Source organism: Salmo trutta, unplaced genomic scaffold (assembly GCF_901001165.1).
Source record: "Salmo trutta unplaced genomic scaffold, fSalTru1.1, whole genome shotgun sequence".
Taxonomy (NCBI): Eukaryota; Metazoa; Chordata; class Actinopteri; order Salmoniformes; family Salmonidae; genus Salmo; species Salmo trutta.
Window position 1 is genome coordinate 1,830,989 of NW_021823258.1, and position 15,754 is coordinate 1,846,742.

The 15,754-nt window shown below is 49.7% G+C and overlaps 1 protein-coding gene across 2 annotated transcripts in view; it reads left to right on the top strand.

Moving 5' to 3' along the window:
* Positions 1–15,754, top strand: part of LOC115189928 (CCR4-NOT transcription complex subunit 2) — a 60,249-nt gene that overhangs the window by 16,358 nt on the left and 28,137 nt on the right. For both annotated transcript variants that reach the window (XM_029748437.1, XM_029748438.1), the window contains exons 2-3: positions 7,789–7,911; positions 14,221–14,293. In XM_029748437.1, coding sequence (XP_029604297.1) covers positions 7,789–7,911; positions 14,221–14,293 — 196 coding nt within the window. The remainder of the gene's footprint in view (positions 1–7,788; positions 7,912–14,220; positions 14,294–15,754) is intronic.

Genomic DNA, 15,754 nt, shown 5'->3' on the forward strand with positions numbered 1-15,754 from the left:
GAAGGAGGGAGTTGGGCAGGGAGCCAGTCAGCCAGGGAGGGAAGGAGGGAGGTGGGCAGGGAGCCAGTCAGCCAGGGAGGGAGGGAAGGAAGGAAGGAGGGAGGCGGGCAGGGAGCCAGGGAGGGAAGGAGGGAGGTGGGCAGGGAGGCAGTCAGCCAGGGAGGGAAGGAGGGAGGCGGGCAGGGAGCCAGTCAGCCATGGAGGGAGGGAAGGAGGGAGGCGGGCAGGGAGCCAGGGAGGGAGGGAGGGAAGGAGGGAGGCGGGCAGGGAGGCAGTCAGCCAGGGAGGGAAGGAAGGAAGGAAGGAAGGAAGGAAGGAAGGAAGGAAGGAAGGAAGGAGGGAGGCGGGCAGGGAGCCAGTCAGCCAGGGAGGGAAGGAGGGAGGCGGGCAGGGAGGGAAGGAGGGAGGTGGGCAGGGAGCCAGTCAGCCAGGGAGGGAAGGAGGGAGGTGGGCAGGGAGCCAGTCAGCCAGGGAGGGAAGGAGGTAGGTGGGCAGGGAGCCAGTCAGCCAGGGAGGGAAGGAGGTAGGCGGGCAGGGAGCCAGTCAGCCAGGGAGGGAAGGAGGGAGGTGGGCAGGGAGCCAGTCAGCCAGGGAGGGAAGGAGGTAGGTGGGCAGGGAGCCAGTCAGCCAGGGAGGGAAGGAGGGAGGCGGGCAGGGAGCCAGTCAGCCAGGGAGGGGAGGAGGTAGGTGGGTGCTGAGGCGGGAAGGGAGTCCCAGCTGCTCTGAGGAAGATGCCCACTTCACACACTGACTCCCAGGTGCCCATCTCTCTCACAGGGACCAGATAATTATGTATAGATAGGACATGTTTCAAATTGCAGATGGTGGTTTTGAACGAGGCTGAAGAAGAACAGATATATGAAAAATAGGTGACACTGTTATTACAGTATTATTGGCTTAGCCGATCAGTTTTGTTTTGTTACAGATGCTGTCAGGCCATGTTAGGTTTATTTCATAACCTGTTTGCTGAGTTTTCTAAGCATGACTCCTACTTTCTGAACTGATAAACATCAATCCGCCTATATAAGACCTTATGTGTGTTTTATAACTGGACTGCTCCGTGTAGGAAGCAGCTGAACACTGACACATCATCCATCTACCTGACTCTGGCCCCATTGTGGACATGGTACTCAATGTTCTCTGAATCTACCATCTTCAGTCTGATGTTTTCCTCAACCCTCTCCCTTAACAGCCAGAACCAAACTGTTCAGAAAATCAATCTACAGTGGTGAACTCCTCTCTTGGGCAGACAGATGACATACTTTCACGTCTATACTAAAAGCCTGTTCCCTCTCACTTCATCAGTAGGACTAGTAGGGGTATCAAATGGTACAAGTCTATATGATAGTGTGAGGTGTTCCCAGGCTTGTAATTGGCTGTTGTGTGAAACACAGGCATCATGCAGGAAGGAAGGCAGAGAGGTTTCCTCCTGGGTTTGTTGTTGACCTGGATAAATTACGGAACGGCAGGCAGGCAGGCAGGCAGGCAGGCAGGCAGGCAGGCAGGCAGGCAGGCAGGCACTAGAAAGGATATTCAACTCAATAGGTGGGTGATGGCGGATTGACATGCAATCCCCCCTTATCAATCTACACACAATCCCTCTTTATCCTTTACCCCCCTACTCCTTAATGTCCTGATGGCTGGTCTCCATCTAGTCACCACCATCCTTTACCCCCTCTACTCCTTAATGTCCTGATGGCTGGTCTCCATCTAGTCACCACCATCCTTTACCTCCCCCCCCCCCCCCCCCTACTCCTTAATGTCCTGATGGCTGGTCTCCATCTAGTCACCACCATCCTTTACCCCCCTACTCCTTAATGTCCTGATGGCTGGTCTCCATCTAGTCACCACCATCCTTTACCCCCCTACTCCTTAATGTCCTGATGGCTGGTCTCCATCTAGTCACCACCATCCTTTACCCCCCCCCCCCCCCTACTCCTTAATGTCCTGATGGCTGGTCTCCATCTAGTCACCACCATCCTTTACCCCCCTACTCCTTAATGTCCTGATGGCTGGTCTCCATCTAGTCATCACCATCCTTTACCCCCCTACTCCTTAATGTCCTGATGGCTGGTCTCCATCTAGTCACCACCATCCTTTACCCCCCTACTCCTTAATGTCCTGATGGCTGGTCTCCATCTAGTCACCACCATCCTTTACCCCCCCTACTCCTTAATGTCCTGATGGCTGGTCTCCATCTAGTCACCACCATCCTTTACCCCCCCCCCCCCCCTACTCCTTAATGTCCTGATGGCTGGTCTCCATCTAGTCACCACCATCCTTTACCCCCCCTACTCCTTAATGTCCTGATGGCTGGTCTCCATCTAGTCACCACCATCCTTTACCCCCCCCCCCCCCCCCTACTCCTTAATGTCCTGATGGCTGGTCTGCATCTAGTCACCACCATCCTTTACCCCCCTACTCCTTAATGTCCTGATGGCTGGTCTCCATCTAGTCACCACCATCCTTTACCCCCCCCTACTCCTTAATGTCCTGATGGCTGGTCTCCATCTAGTCACCACCATCCTTTACCCCCCTACTCCTTAATGTCCTGATGGCTGGTCTCCATCTAGTCACCACCATCCTTTACCCCCCTACTCCTTAATGTCCTGATGGCTGGTCTCCATCTAGTCACCACCATCCTTTACCCCCCTACTCCTTAATGTCCTGATGGCTGGTCTGCATCTAGTCACCACCATCCTTTACCCCCCTACTCCTTAATGTCCTGATGGCTGGTCTCCATCTAGTCAACCACCATCCTTTACCCCCCTACTCCTTAATGTCCTGATGGCTGGTCTCCATCTAGTCACCACCATCCTTTACACCCCCTACTCCTTAATGTCCTGATGGCTGGTCTCCATCTAGTCACCACCATCCTTTACCCCCCTACTCCTTAATGTCCTGATGGCTGGTCTCCATCTAGTCACCACCATCCTTTACCCCCCTACTCCTTAATGTCCTGATGGCTGGTCTCCATCTAGTCACCACCATCCTTTACCCCCCTACTCCTTAATGTCCTGATGGCTGGTCTCCATCTAGTCATCACCATCCTTTACCCCCCCTACTCCTTAATGTCCTGATGGCTGGTCTCCATCTAGTCACCACCATCCTTTACCCCCCTACTCCTTAATGTCCTGATGGCTGGTCTCCATCTAGTCACCACCATCCTTTACCCCCCCCCCTACTCCTTAATGTCCTGATGGCTGGTCTCCATCTAGTCACCACCATCCTTTACCCCCCTACTCCTTAATGTCCTGATGGCTGGTCTCCATCTAGTCACCACCATCCTTTACCCCCCTACTCCTTAATGTCCTGATGGCTGGTCTCCATCTAGTCACCACCATCCTTTACCCCCCTACTCCTTAATGTCCTGATGGCTGGTCTCCATCTAGTCACCACCATCCTTTACCCCCCCTACTCCTTAATGTCCTGATGGCTGGTCTCCATCTAGTCACCACCATCCTTTACCCCCCCTACTCCTTAATGTCCTGATGGCTGGTCTCCATCTAGTCATCACCATCCTTTACCCCCCCTACTCCTTAATGTCCTGATGGCTGGTCTCCATCTAGTCACCACCATCCTTTACCCCCCTACTCCTTAATGTCCTGATGGCTGGTCTTCATCTAGTCACCACCATCCTTTACCCCCCCTACTCCTTAATGTCCTGATGGCTGGTCTCCATCTAGTCACCACCATCCTTTACCCCCCCCCCCCCCTACTCCTTAATGTCCTGATGGCTGGTCTCCATCTAGTCACCACCATCCTTTACCCCCCTACTCCTTAATGTCCTGATGGCTGGTCTCCATCTAGTCACCACCATCCTTTACCCCCCCCCCCCCCCTACTCCTTAATGTCCTGATGGCTGGTCTCCATCTAGTCACCACCATCCTTTACCCCCCTACTCCTTAATGTCCTGATGGCTGGTCTCCATCTAGTCACCACCATCCTTTACCCCCCCTACTCCTTAATGTCCTGATGGCTGGTCTCCATCTAGTCACCACCATCCTTTACCCCCCTACTCCTTAATGTCCTGATGGCTGGTCTTCATCTAGTCACCACCATCCTTTACCCCCCCTACTCCTTAATGTCCTGATGGCTGGTCTCCATCTAGTCACCACCGTCCTTTACCCCCCCCCCCCCCCCCCCCTACTCCTTAATGTCCTGATGGCTGGTCTCCATCTAGTCACCACCATCCTTTACCCCCCTACTCCTTAATGTCCTGATGGCTGGTCTCCATCTAGTCATCACCATCCTTTACCCCCCCTACTCCTTAATGTCCTGATGGCTGGTCTCCATCTAGTCACCACCATCCTTTACCCCCCTACTCCTTAATGTCCTGATGGCTGGTCTCCATCTAGTCACCACCATCCTTTACCCCCCTACTCCTTAATGTCCTGATGGCTGGTCTCCATCTAGTCACCACCATCCTTTACCCCCCCCCCCCCCCCCCCTACTCCTTAATGTCCTGATGGCTGGTCTCCATCTAGTCACCACCATCCTTTACCCCCCCTACTCCTTAATGTCCTGATGGCTGGTCTCCATCTAGTCACCACCATCCTTTACCCCCCCCCCCCCCCCCTACTCCTTAATGTCCTGATGGCTGGTCTGCATCTAGTCACCACCATCCTTTACCCCCCTACTCCTTAATGTCCTGATGGCTGGTCTGCATCTAGTCACCACCATCCTTTACCCCCCCTACTCCTTAATGTCCTGATGGCTGGTCTCCATCTAGTCACCACCATCCTTTACCCCCCTACTCCTTAATGTCCTGATGGCTGGTCTCCATCTAGTCACCACCATCCTTTACCCCCCTACTCCTTAATGTCCTGATGGCTGGTCTCCATCTAGTCACCACCACACATACAGGGTGTAATGACCAGATGCTTGTCCCCGCCCCCAACAATGGGATTTGTCCCCGCCCCCAACAGGCTGTCAAGCGCCCGCCTATTCCTCTTTGGATTGGTGGATACAGCTTGTTATTTGTGGATACAGCTTGTTATTTGTGGATACAGCTTGTTATTTGTGGATACAGCTTGTTATTTGTGGATACAGCTTGTTATTTGTGGATACAGCTTGTTATTTTTGGATACAGCTTGTTATTTGTGGATACAGCTTGTTATTTGAATATGTTTTTGGGAGCAGATTTGTTAGTGAAAATGTAAATTTGAGGTCAGAAAAAGGAGCAGATGTTTGAAAATAGGTTGGTCCGTTATGTTTAGTTTTAAACATCCAAGAGTGTCCTGGAGTGTCGTACTCTCCTAATGAACACGCCCTAGATGTTGTTGTGTAGGCCAGTCTCAGTCATGAGCTTCTGGCTCAGAGTTGCTGTGCTGTGAGACGAATGGAAATGGCCTACTCGGTGTATTTAGAGCGGGTTGGTGAGAGTCTGGGAAGGTTTTTCATCTTGGTCTAAGGTCATAACACAGGCTGTTGGTAGCTGGTGTGGGAGATAAATAGTTCGGCATTAGTGTTCCTTCAGAGGGTGGACCATGTTGTCTTGGGTCAGTGCTAATGGATTCTTCCTTGATTTTGACAGTATTATAGTTTACTCTCTAGTCCTACAGCTGGTTTTCAAACATCCTCTCAAGGTCGTCCAGCAGCCTACTGTATTCCACAGTGTACTTGGCCTGGATTTGCTAGACAAAATACATTTTTCTGTTCTCCAAAACAACCCCGATATAGCTTTGTTTTATGCTCTTGCTTGGCCTCATCCCTTTGAGTTAGTTAGCCTAGCCAACGGTCTTGGGCCCAAACTGTAAAATGGGTCCAAGATGTCTAGTTTGTGCTACAAGGCTAGATGGAGAATTTTTGCTTCAAAAAGGGAAATGTAGAAAACATATTTTCAAAAGTAGGCTACAATATGAAGGCATCTGGGAACTCGAAGATACTGCATCCGGGCCTACTTTTCAGCTGGTTGTGTTTTTGGCCAGCTAGTTATTAAAGAAACACTTAAAAAATATCACTACTCAGAGAAGCTTTTACATAATCCAAAGCTAAGCATGGTGGCGTTGCGCCGAACACTGTTTATCTGCTGTAAGCTAATGCTATTAGATGAGGTGTGTGTGTGTGTGTGTGTGTGTGTGTGTGTGTGTGTGTGGTGTGTGTGTGTGAGGGTTGATACTCTGTGCTCTTCCACAGGGGCCATGTGTTTTCAGGAAGATAAGACAACCTGACCTCACTGAAGCTGGCTGCACCAGTAGGTCAGGTCAGCTGTTGTCAACAAACCAGCCAATCCAACTCCTATGATCAATGACTTCCACTGCTCAGCTATGTGACCAACCAGGACCTCGAGTCCACCCCTACCCCTGGCTCCTATTGGCAAGGACTTTGACAGGGAGGAGGGGCTTATGGCCAGCTCCAGACTGTGATTGGCTATCATCACTCGTTGTCAGTCACTCCATGTTGTCCTAAACCAGTGGTCACCAAACTTTTCAGATCCAGTCCAGATCACTTTCCCAGTCAGAAAGCAAGCCAAGATCTACCGCTCACATTTACAAAAGAAAAGAAAAGAAAATTGACTTAAAAAATGTACCATTAACCTCCTAAAAAAATGGTTCTTTAGGAATGAGGTTGGTGCAGTAGGCCTGATACAGTAACACAGCATATTGACTATATGCAGTCTTGTTCTTCTCAAACCATATATTTCACAACTCCAGCTTTGATAACAACACATCCGTTGGTGTCGTGCTGGTCAGGCACAGCTGAGCATGTCATGACGTCAGGGATCTTCAGGTTGGAACGCCCAGTTGGATGACCGCTCCAAAATATTTTTCCCAGTCAGATCTAATAATTAGAAAAAGGAAGGGCTGTCTACACACGACTACTCATTTCAGCTGCAGGGTGAGTGGAAGTAGGGAGAAGAGCTTTTTATGTTTTGTAATAGTGTTGAATAAAAACAGTGACCGTGCTGAATAAACTTGGACATGAACTCCCTGATAAAAGCAGCAGCTCTTTGCCGTATTCTTTGACAGTCTCTCTCTGGTCATGGTTTTCAAAGTTATGAAATCTCACGTAGGCTAGTATGAAACTCTGTTGTGGCCGGGGCCGTGGAAGCTGTAGGCATGGTGATTTGAGCTGTCTGATTAGCCAGTGCACTGGGTCCACTTGATTTAGCCACAGATCAACCAGTCCGCCGGGTAGGAGGAGTTTGTGTTTTTAAACAAATGAAATGGTTGAAAATGGGAACACTTTGCCTATCTGGTGCTCAGGGCTTCTGAATCAAGTGCACCCACTGCCAACAGGGCTTCTGAATCAAGTGCACCCACCGCCAACAGGGCTTCTGAATCAAGTGCACCCACCGCCAACAGGGCTTCTGAATCAAGCGCACCCACCACCAACAGGGCTTCTGAATCAAGTGCACCCACCGCCAACAGGGCTTCTGAATCAAGTGCACCCACCGCCAACAGGGCTTCTGAATCAAGTGCACCCACCGCCAACAGGGCTTCTGAATCAAGTGCACCCACCGCCAACAGGGCTTCTGAATCAAGTGCACCCACCGCCAACAAGGCTTCTGAATCAAGTGCACCCACCGCCAACAGGGCTTCTGAATCAAGTGCACCCACCGCCAACAGGGCTTCTGAATCAAGTGCACCCACCGCCAACAGGGCTTCTGAATCAAGTGCACCCACCGCCAACAGGGCAACACAACTAATAATAAAAATGTAGCTCAAGCCTTTATCGTTGGCTTTTCTCCATAAATGTTTGATCGACTAGGAATGCCTTGTGGATGGCGATCGACCAGTTGGTGACCTGTGTCCTAAACCCTTTCCTCCTTTCCTCCCTCTCCAGGTGACTAACAGCATGTTTAGTGCTACCAGAAAGAGGTTTGTAGAGGGGGTGGAGAGCGACTACCCTGATGACACTATGTATTACGGCCAGTCATCCATGTTCCCACATCCATCAGACAAAGACGTAAGTGATGCTACCGGCATGTTACAACCTTTGACCTCATTTCCCCCTTATTGTGAGGTGGCTGATTGGTCAGTTGTCACTCAGTCAGTAAAACCCATAGAGGTTGAATCAGTACTACTTGGCTCTCTATGGGTCTGGATTGATGTGGGGGTGACCGGCTTCTCCAGCTGTTCAGGTTTTGGCTTCATTGCAGTCATCTAAGCTCATGTTTCTGTTGCTATGGCATTATTTTCAAAGCTGAACTTTTGTTGTTTCCGCTTTGCCTCAGTAACTGTGCGTGGTGAGGTTAAATATGTGTGTGGTTGTGTGGTTAATAGGGAAGTGTACGACTCATTCACTCTTAGTTCCAGTTAATACAGATGAATCACATGGTGACATTAGTACATCTAGATATGGAACATCCTGACTATGGTCTCTACAAGATGAACACTAATCTGAATCCTGGGCCTGCTATGTGACTGACCACGTGAGAGGGCTTAAATCTAACCTGGTCTATCTAGACAGGATGACATCTAACCTGGTCTATCTAGACAGGATGATATCTAACCTGGTCTATCTAGACAGGATGACATCTAACCTGGTCTATCTAGACAGGATGACATCTAACCTGGTCTATCTAGACAGGATGACATCTAACCTGGTCTATCTGGACAGGATGACATCTAACCTTCTCTATCTAGACAGGATATCCATAGAGAAGAGCAGAACAAGGCATTCATAACCCAGGTCTCAATAGAGCCTTCACTCTTGTGTCCCAAATGGCACCCTATTCCCTATATAGTGCACAACTTTTGACTAGGGAATAGGGTTTCATTTGGGATGCAGCTCTGGTTGTATTCCCCCCCATTCCCAGACAACTGAAGGAAAACTCAGAACTGTGGCTCTGATATGGCCTCTGATTAACAAATGGAAGGAGTCCCAGGCAGAGGCAGTGTAGTATCAACTCCGCCGGGAGCCAATGGCTCTGATATGGCCTCTGATTAACAAATGGAAGGAGTCCCAGGCAGAGGCAGTGTAGTATCAACTCCGCCGGGAGCCAATGGCTCTGATATGCCTCTGATTAACAAATGGAAGGAGTCCCAGGCAGAGGCAGTGTAGTATCAACTCCGCCGGGTGCCAATGGCTCTGATATGGCCTCTGATTAACAAATGGAAGGAGTCCCAGGCAGAGGCGGTTTCCCAAATGACACCCTATCCCCTGAGTTCCATATTCTCCTTCCGTAGGAGCCCTGGTCAAAAGTACGGTGTTTATATAGTAAATAGATTGCCTTTTCAGAAGCTGCCCAGGATGAACCTTGTTAGTTAGTTAGTTAGTTAGTTGACACTTGTGTGTGGGAAGGAACAATGGACCTACAGTGTTCTCTGGGACCAGAGACGGGGCAGACAGCCAGGGACACAAAACCCCTCAGTTAACAAGCATCTCAGAGGTTCCCTTCACAATGATGGCTTCCCCTCCAGCCTGTGACGGACGGATGGACGGACGGACGAAGGCTCAGGAAATATGCTGAGGAGAGAACTTGGTCTCTTTATCGAGTCTTACCCCCAGTTCCTCCGGTCTTCTCTCCTGGCCAAGTTATGGAGAGCCTCACATCTTCTCCTCCAGTGCTGTTTGATAAGTAGCGAGCAGAGAGGACATATTTTTGAGAAAGATCCTTGAGTCTGAGCCCCCGTCATCATGTTCCCAGTCCAACTACAGACGTTGTACCCACTGCTCCAAGGCTACGTTCCCTCCCTGAGAAGAACAGACTGAACCCAGCTCTGTGGGAGGCTGACTGACTGAACCCAGCTCTGTGGGAGGCAGACTGACTGACTGAACCCAGCTCTGTGGGAGGCAGACTGACTGACTGAACCCAGCTCTGTGGGAGGCTGACTGACTGACTGAACCCAGCTCTGTGGGAGGCTGACTGACTGACTGAACCCAGCTCTGTGGGAGGCTGACTGACTGACTGAACCCAGCTCTGTGGGAGGCTGACTGACTGACTGAACCCAGCTCTGTGGGAGGCTGACTGACTGACTGAACCCAGCTCTGTGGGAGGCTGACTGACTGACTGAACCCAGCTCTGTGGGAGGCAGACTGACTGACTGAACCCAGCTCTGTGGGAGGCAGACTGACTGACTGAACCCAGCTCTGTGGGAGGCAGACTGACTGACTGAACCCAGCTCTGTGGGAGGCAGACTGACTGACTGAACCCAGATCTGTGGGAGGCAGACTGACTGACTGAACCCAGCTCTGTGGGAGGCAGACTGACTGCCTTTCTACTCTAACCTCAGAGCAAGGCCCCTGCGCAGGACCACGCTGCGCAGGCAGGACCACGCTGCGCAGGCAGGACCACGCTGCGCAGGCAGGACCACGCTGCGCAGGCAGGACCACGCTGCGCAGGCAGGACCACGCTGCCCAGGACCACGCAATCGTGACAGCGGCCAAGCATGAACATAACTACTGATGGTGTGGTCATTTTGGTTTGTGTGGAGTCCCCATGCTTTACCATAGACACCATAATAATGGAGGCTAACAGCCATATAAGGGCTTCTTATATCAGCCAATCACATATCAAAGGGTTTATCACCCACACAGTCTGCTCTGAGGGAATTCTGCTGGTTTAAGGCTCACAGCCCTGTTCAAAACGGGTACCTCACCTCTCTCCTCTGGCTCATCTGTCTGAGAAGAGGTATTAAACCCCTAGAGAGAGAACATCTGTCCTGAAACCAGACCTGTCTGATATCTGCTCTACTGAACCTGGAGAGAGAACATCATCTGGTCTGAAACCAGACCTGTCTGATATCTGCTCTACTGAACCTGGAGAGAGAACATCATCTGGTCTGAAACCAGACCTGTCTGATATCTGCTCTACTGAACCTGGAGAGAGAACATCTGGTCTGAAACCAGACCTGTCTGATAACAGCTCTACTGAACCTGGAGAGAGAACATCATCTGGTCTGAAACCAGACCTGTCTGATATCTGCTCTACTGAACCTGGAGAGAGAACATCATCTGGTCTGAAACCAGACCTGTCTGATATCTGCTCTACTGAACCTGGAGAGAGAACATCTGTCCTGAAACCAGACCTGTCTGATAACAGCTCAGCTGAATGGTGCTTCTCTATTGAATAGTTTAGACTCCCAGGACTTTAAAGAACTCCTAAATGGCTCCAGGGAAGCAGACACATCTGATGGGCATCTAGACTCTCTGTACAAGGAGCTTCTTAGCAGAGCAGTAGTGGAACTTGGAAGGGACTCTGACATCTAAAGGGTTATTTTATGCCCAACTAAACTGGACTGTGCTAGTGGTGTGATGGTAAATGTTATAACCTCAACACTGTGATCACCTCTCATTAGATGAGTACTGAGGACAAAGAGAATAAATCATCATCATGTAATATACCATTTAGCAGACACCTTTATCTCAGTCATGCCTGCGGACATGTTAACTTACGGGTGGTCCCGGGAATCCAATCCTCAAAGATGTGCAGCTCAGCTTGGACTAGGTTCTGTACCTTCATACCAGTACAGTGAGTAGGATACTTTGGTAGTAAGGATAACAAGATGGTCTGAGTCCAGCCCAGAAACATCCCTCAGGTCAGAGGTGACGAGCAGTGCTGATGGAATGTGACGCCAGCCTGCCCTGGGTTCTATAGGTGGGACGGGATTCCGGACAATTCCAGAGTTCTTGGGTTCAAGGAGCAGGTAGTAGGGCTACGTTTAGTCCAGTCTGGAAGAATTCAGACTTCTAGTAGTCTGCTGTGCCATACAGCTTCCAGTCAGAGGATGGATTTGTCTCCCCGATTTAAAATTGATGTATTATCTCAATAATATCCTCATCACACATTTGGTTTATAATGTTTTACACGCTTGTGTTCTGTGCTAAAAATATTCTCTCACTCTGGGGTATAATTCACACCATTTGCATATTTCAGGTGCCGTGTGCTTAAGGAAATGACATCAGTTAATGGTGTTGCTTTTTCAGACAGTCATGTTTCTCAACATTGTTTTCCTTGTCCCCATTTAGACTGCACCAGAGAACTAAACACTGATCACATGATGAACTGACAGGCTTGTCCCCATTTAGACTGCACCAGAGAACTAAACACTGATCACATGATGAACTGACAGGCTTGTCCCCATTTAGACTGCACCAGAGAACTAAACACTGATCGCATGATGAACTGACAGGCTTGTCCCCATTTAGACTGCACCAGAGAACTAAACACTGATCACATGATGAACTGACAGGCTTGTCCCCATTTAGACTGCACCAGAGAACTAAACACTGATCACATGATGAACTGACAGGCTTGTCCCCATTTAGACTGCACCAGAGAACTAAACACTGATCACATGATGAACTGACAGGCTTGTCCCCATTTAGACTGCACCAGAGAACTAAACACTGATCACATGATGAACTGACAGGCTTGTCCCCATTTAGACTGCACCAGAGAACAGCCAACCATGACCATATACAGCTTTACCTGATGACAGCCAACCATATACAGCTTTACCTGATGACTGATGACTGATGGCAGCCAACCATAACCATATACAGCTTTACCTGATCACTGATGACAGCCAACCATAACCATATACAGCTTTACCTGATCACTGATGACAGCCAACCATAACCATATACAGCTTTACCTGATGACAGCCAACCATATACAGCTTTACCTGATGACAGCCAACCATAACCATACGGCATAACCATTGCAGCTTTACCCTTTACCTGATGACAGCCAACCATACGGTATACAGTTTTACCTGATGACAGCCGACCATACGGTATACAGTTTTACCTGATGACAGCCGACCATACGGTATACAGCTTTACCTGATGACAGCCGACCATACGGTATACAGCTTTACCTGATGACAGCCGACCATACGGTATACAGCTTTACCTAATGACAGCCGACCATACGGTATACAGTTTTACCTGATGACAGCCGACCATACGGTATACAGCTTTACCTGATGACAGCCGACCATACGGTATACAGCTTTACCTGATGACAGCCGACCATACGGTATACAGCTTTACCTGATGACAGCCGACCATACGGTATACAGCTTTACCTGATGACAGCCGACCATACGGTATACAGCTTTACCTGATGACAGCCGACCATACGGTATACAGCTTTACCTGATGACAGCCGACCATACGGTATACAGCTTTACCTAATGACAGCCGACCATACGGTATACAGCTTTACCTGATGACAGCCGACCATACGGTATACAGCTTTACCTGATGACAGCCGACCATACGGTATACAGCTTTACCTGATGACAGCCGACCATACGGTATACAGCTTTACCTGATGACAGCCAACCATAACCATATACAGCTTTACCTGATGACAGCCAACCATACGGTATACAGTTTTACCTGATGACAACCGACCATACGGTATACACTGAACAAAAATATAAACGCAACATGAAACAATTTCCAAGATTGTTCTGACTTACAATTCATATAAGGAAATCAGTCAATTGAAAATAAATTCATTAGGTCCTAATCTATGGATTTCACATGACTGGGAATACAGATATTCCTCTGTTGGTCACAGATACTGTAAAAATAGGTAGGTGCATGGATCAGAAAAGCAGGCAGTATTTGGTGTGACCAGCATTTGCCCCATGCAGCACAACACGTCATCAGGCTGTTGATAGTGGCCTGTGAACACGCTGTCGTACATGTCCATCCAGAGCATCCCAAACATGCTCAATAGGTGACGTGTCTGAGTATACAGGCCGTTTTCAGCTTCCAGGAGTTGGGTACAGATCCTTGCGACATGGGGCCGTGCATTATCATGCTGAAACATGAGGTGATGGTGGCTGATGAATGGCACGACAATGGACCTCAGGATCTCGTCACGATATCTCTGTGCATTCAAATTACCATCAATAAAATGCTATTGTGTTCATTGTCCTTAGCTTATGCCTGCCCATACCATAACCCCCCCCGCCACCATGGGGCACTCTGTTCACAACGTTGACATCAGCAACCCGCTCGCCCACACAAAGCCATACACGCGGTCTTCCATCTAGTAGAGCCAGTTGGCCTGGTCTGACAGAGTGTAGGTGACGTAGCCTATACAAGAGAGCTGAAGTACAGGAGCAGAATAAGGAGCCCTCCTTATTTAACATTAGATACCATTTTATCCCACAAAACAGATTACTTTCTTTGTAAAGTGAATGGAAAAGATCTTTGACTGAACCCCCTACCAGTTTCCTTCTCTTGTAAGTGACCTGAAAGAGAAGTGAATGAACCTCCACTAACATGCATCTCCTGCTCCCTGTCTTCCAGATGCTGGCATCTCCATCCCCATCGTCGTCAGGTCAATTGTCGCAGCTTGGTGCCAGTTTATACGGGCCACAAAGTAAGCACTGCTCGTCCGCTGTCCCTACACCATCCATGCATGGCTTTGAGCACGCCACTGCTTAGCCTGCATTCTGCCACTGCTTAGCTTGCATTCTGCCACTGCTTAGCTTGCATTCTGTCACTGCTTAGCCTGCATTCTGCCACTGCTTAGCCTGCATTCTGCCACTGCTTAGCCTGCATTCTGCCACTGCTTAGCCTGCATTCTGCCACTGCTTAGCCTGCATTCTGCCACTGCTTAGCCTGCATACTGCTTAGCCTGCATTCTGTCACTGCTTAGCCTGCATTCTGTCACTGCTTAGCCTGCATTCTGCCACTGCTTAGCCTGCATTCTGCCACTGCTTAGCCTGCATTCTGCCACTGCTTAGCCTGCATTCTGCCACTGCTTAGCCTGCATTCTGCCACTGCTTAGCCTGCATTCTGCCACTGCTTAGCCTGCATTCTGCCACTGCTTAGCCTGCATTCTGCCACTGCTTAGCCTGCATTCTGTCACTGCTTAGCCTGCATTCTGTCACTGCTTAGCCTGCATACTGCTTAGCCTGCATACTGCTTAGCCTGCATACTGCTTAGCCTGCATACTGCTTAGCCTGCATACTGCTTAGCCTGCATACTGCTTAGCCTGCATACTGCTTAGCCTGCATACTGCTTAGCCTGCATACTGCTTAGCCTGCATACTGCTTAGCCTGCATACTGCTTAGCCTGCATACTGCTTAGCCTGCATTCTGCCACTGCTTAGCCTGCATTCTGCCACTGCTTAGCCTGCATTCTGCCACTGCTTAGCCTGCATTCTGTCACTGCTTAGCCTGCATTCTGTCACTGCTTAGCCTGCATACTGCTTAGCCTGCATACTGCTTAGCCTGCATACTGCTTAGCCTGCATACTGCTTAGCCTGCATACTGCTTAGCCTGCATACTGCTTAGCCTGCATACTGCTTAGCCTGCATACTGCTTAGCCTGCATACTGCTTAGCCTGCATACTGCTTAGCCTGCATTCTGCCACTGCTTAGCCTGCATTCTGCCACTGCTTAGCCTGCATTCTGCCACTGCTTAGCCTGCATTCTGCCACTGCTTAGCCTGCATTCTGCCACTGCTTAGCCTGCATTCTGCCACTGCTTAGCCTGCATTCTGCCACTGCTTAGCCTGCATTCTGTCACTGCTTAGCCTGCATTCTGTCACTGCTTAGCCTGCATACTGCTTAGCCTGCATACTGCTTAGCCTGCATACTGCTTAGCCTGCATACTGCTTAGCCTGCATACTGCTTAGCCTGCATACTGCTTAGCCTGCATTCTGTCACTGCTTAGCCTGCATTCTGCCACTGCTTAGCCTGCATTCTGCCACTGCTTAGCCTGCATTCTGTCACTGCTTAGCCTGCATTCTGCCACTGCTTAGCCTGCATTCTGCCACTGCTTAGCCTGCATTCTGCCACTGCTTAGCCTGCATTCTGCCACTGCTTAGCCTGCATT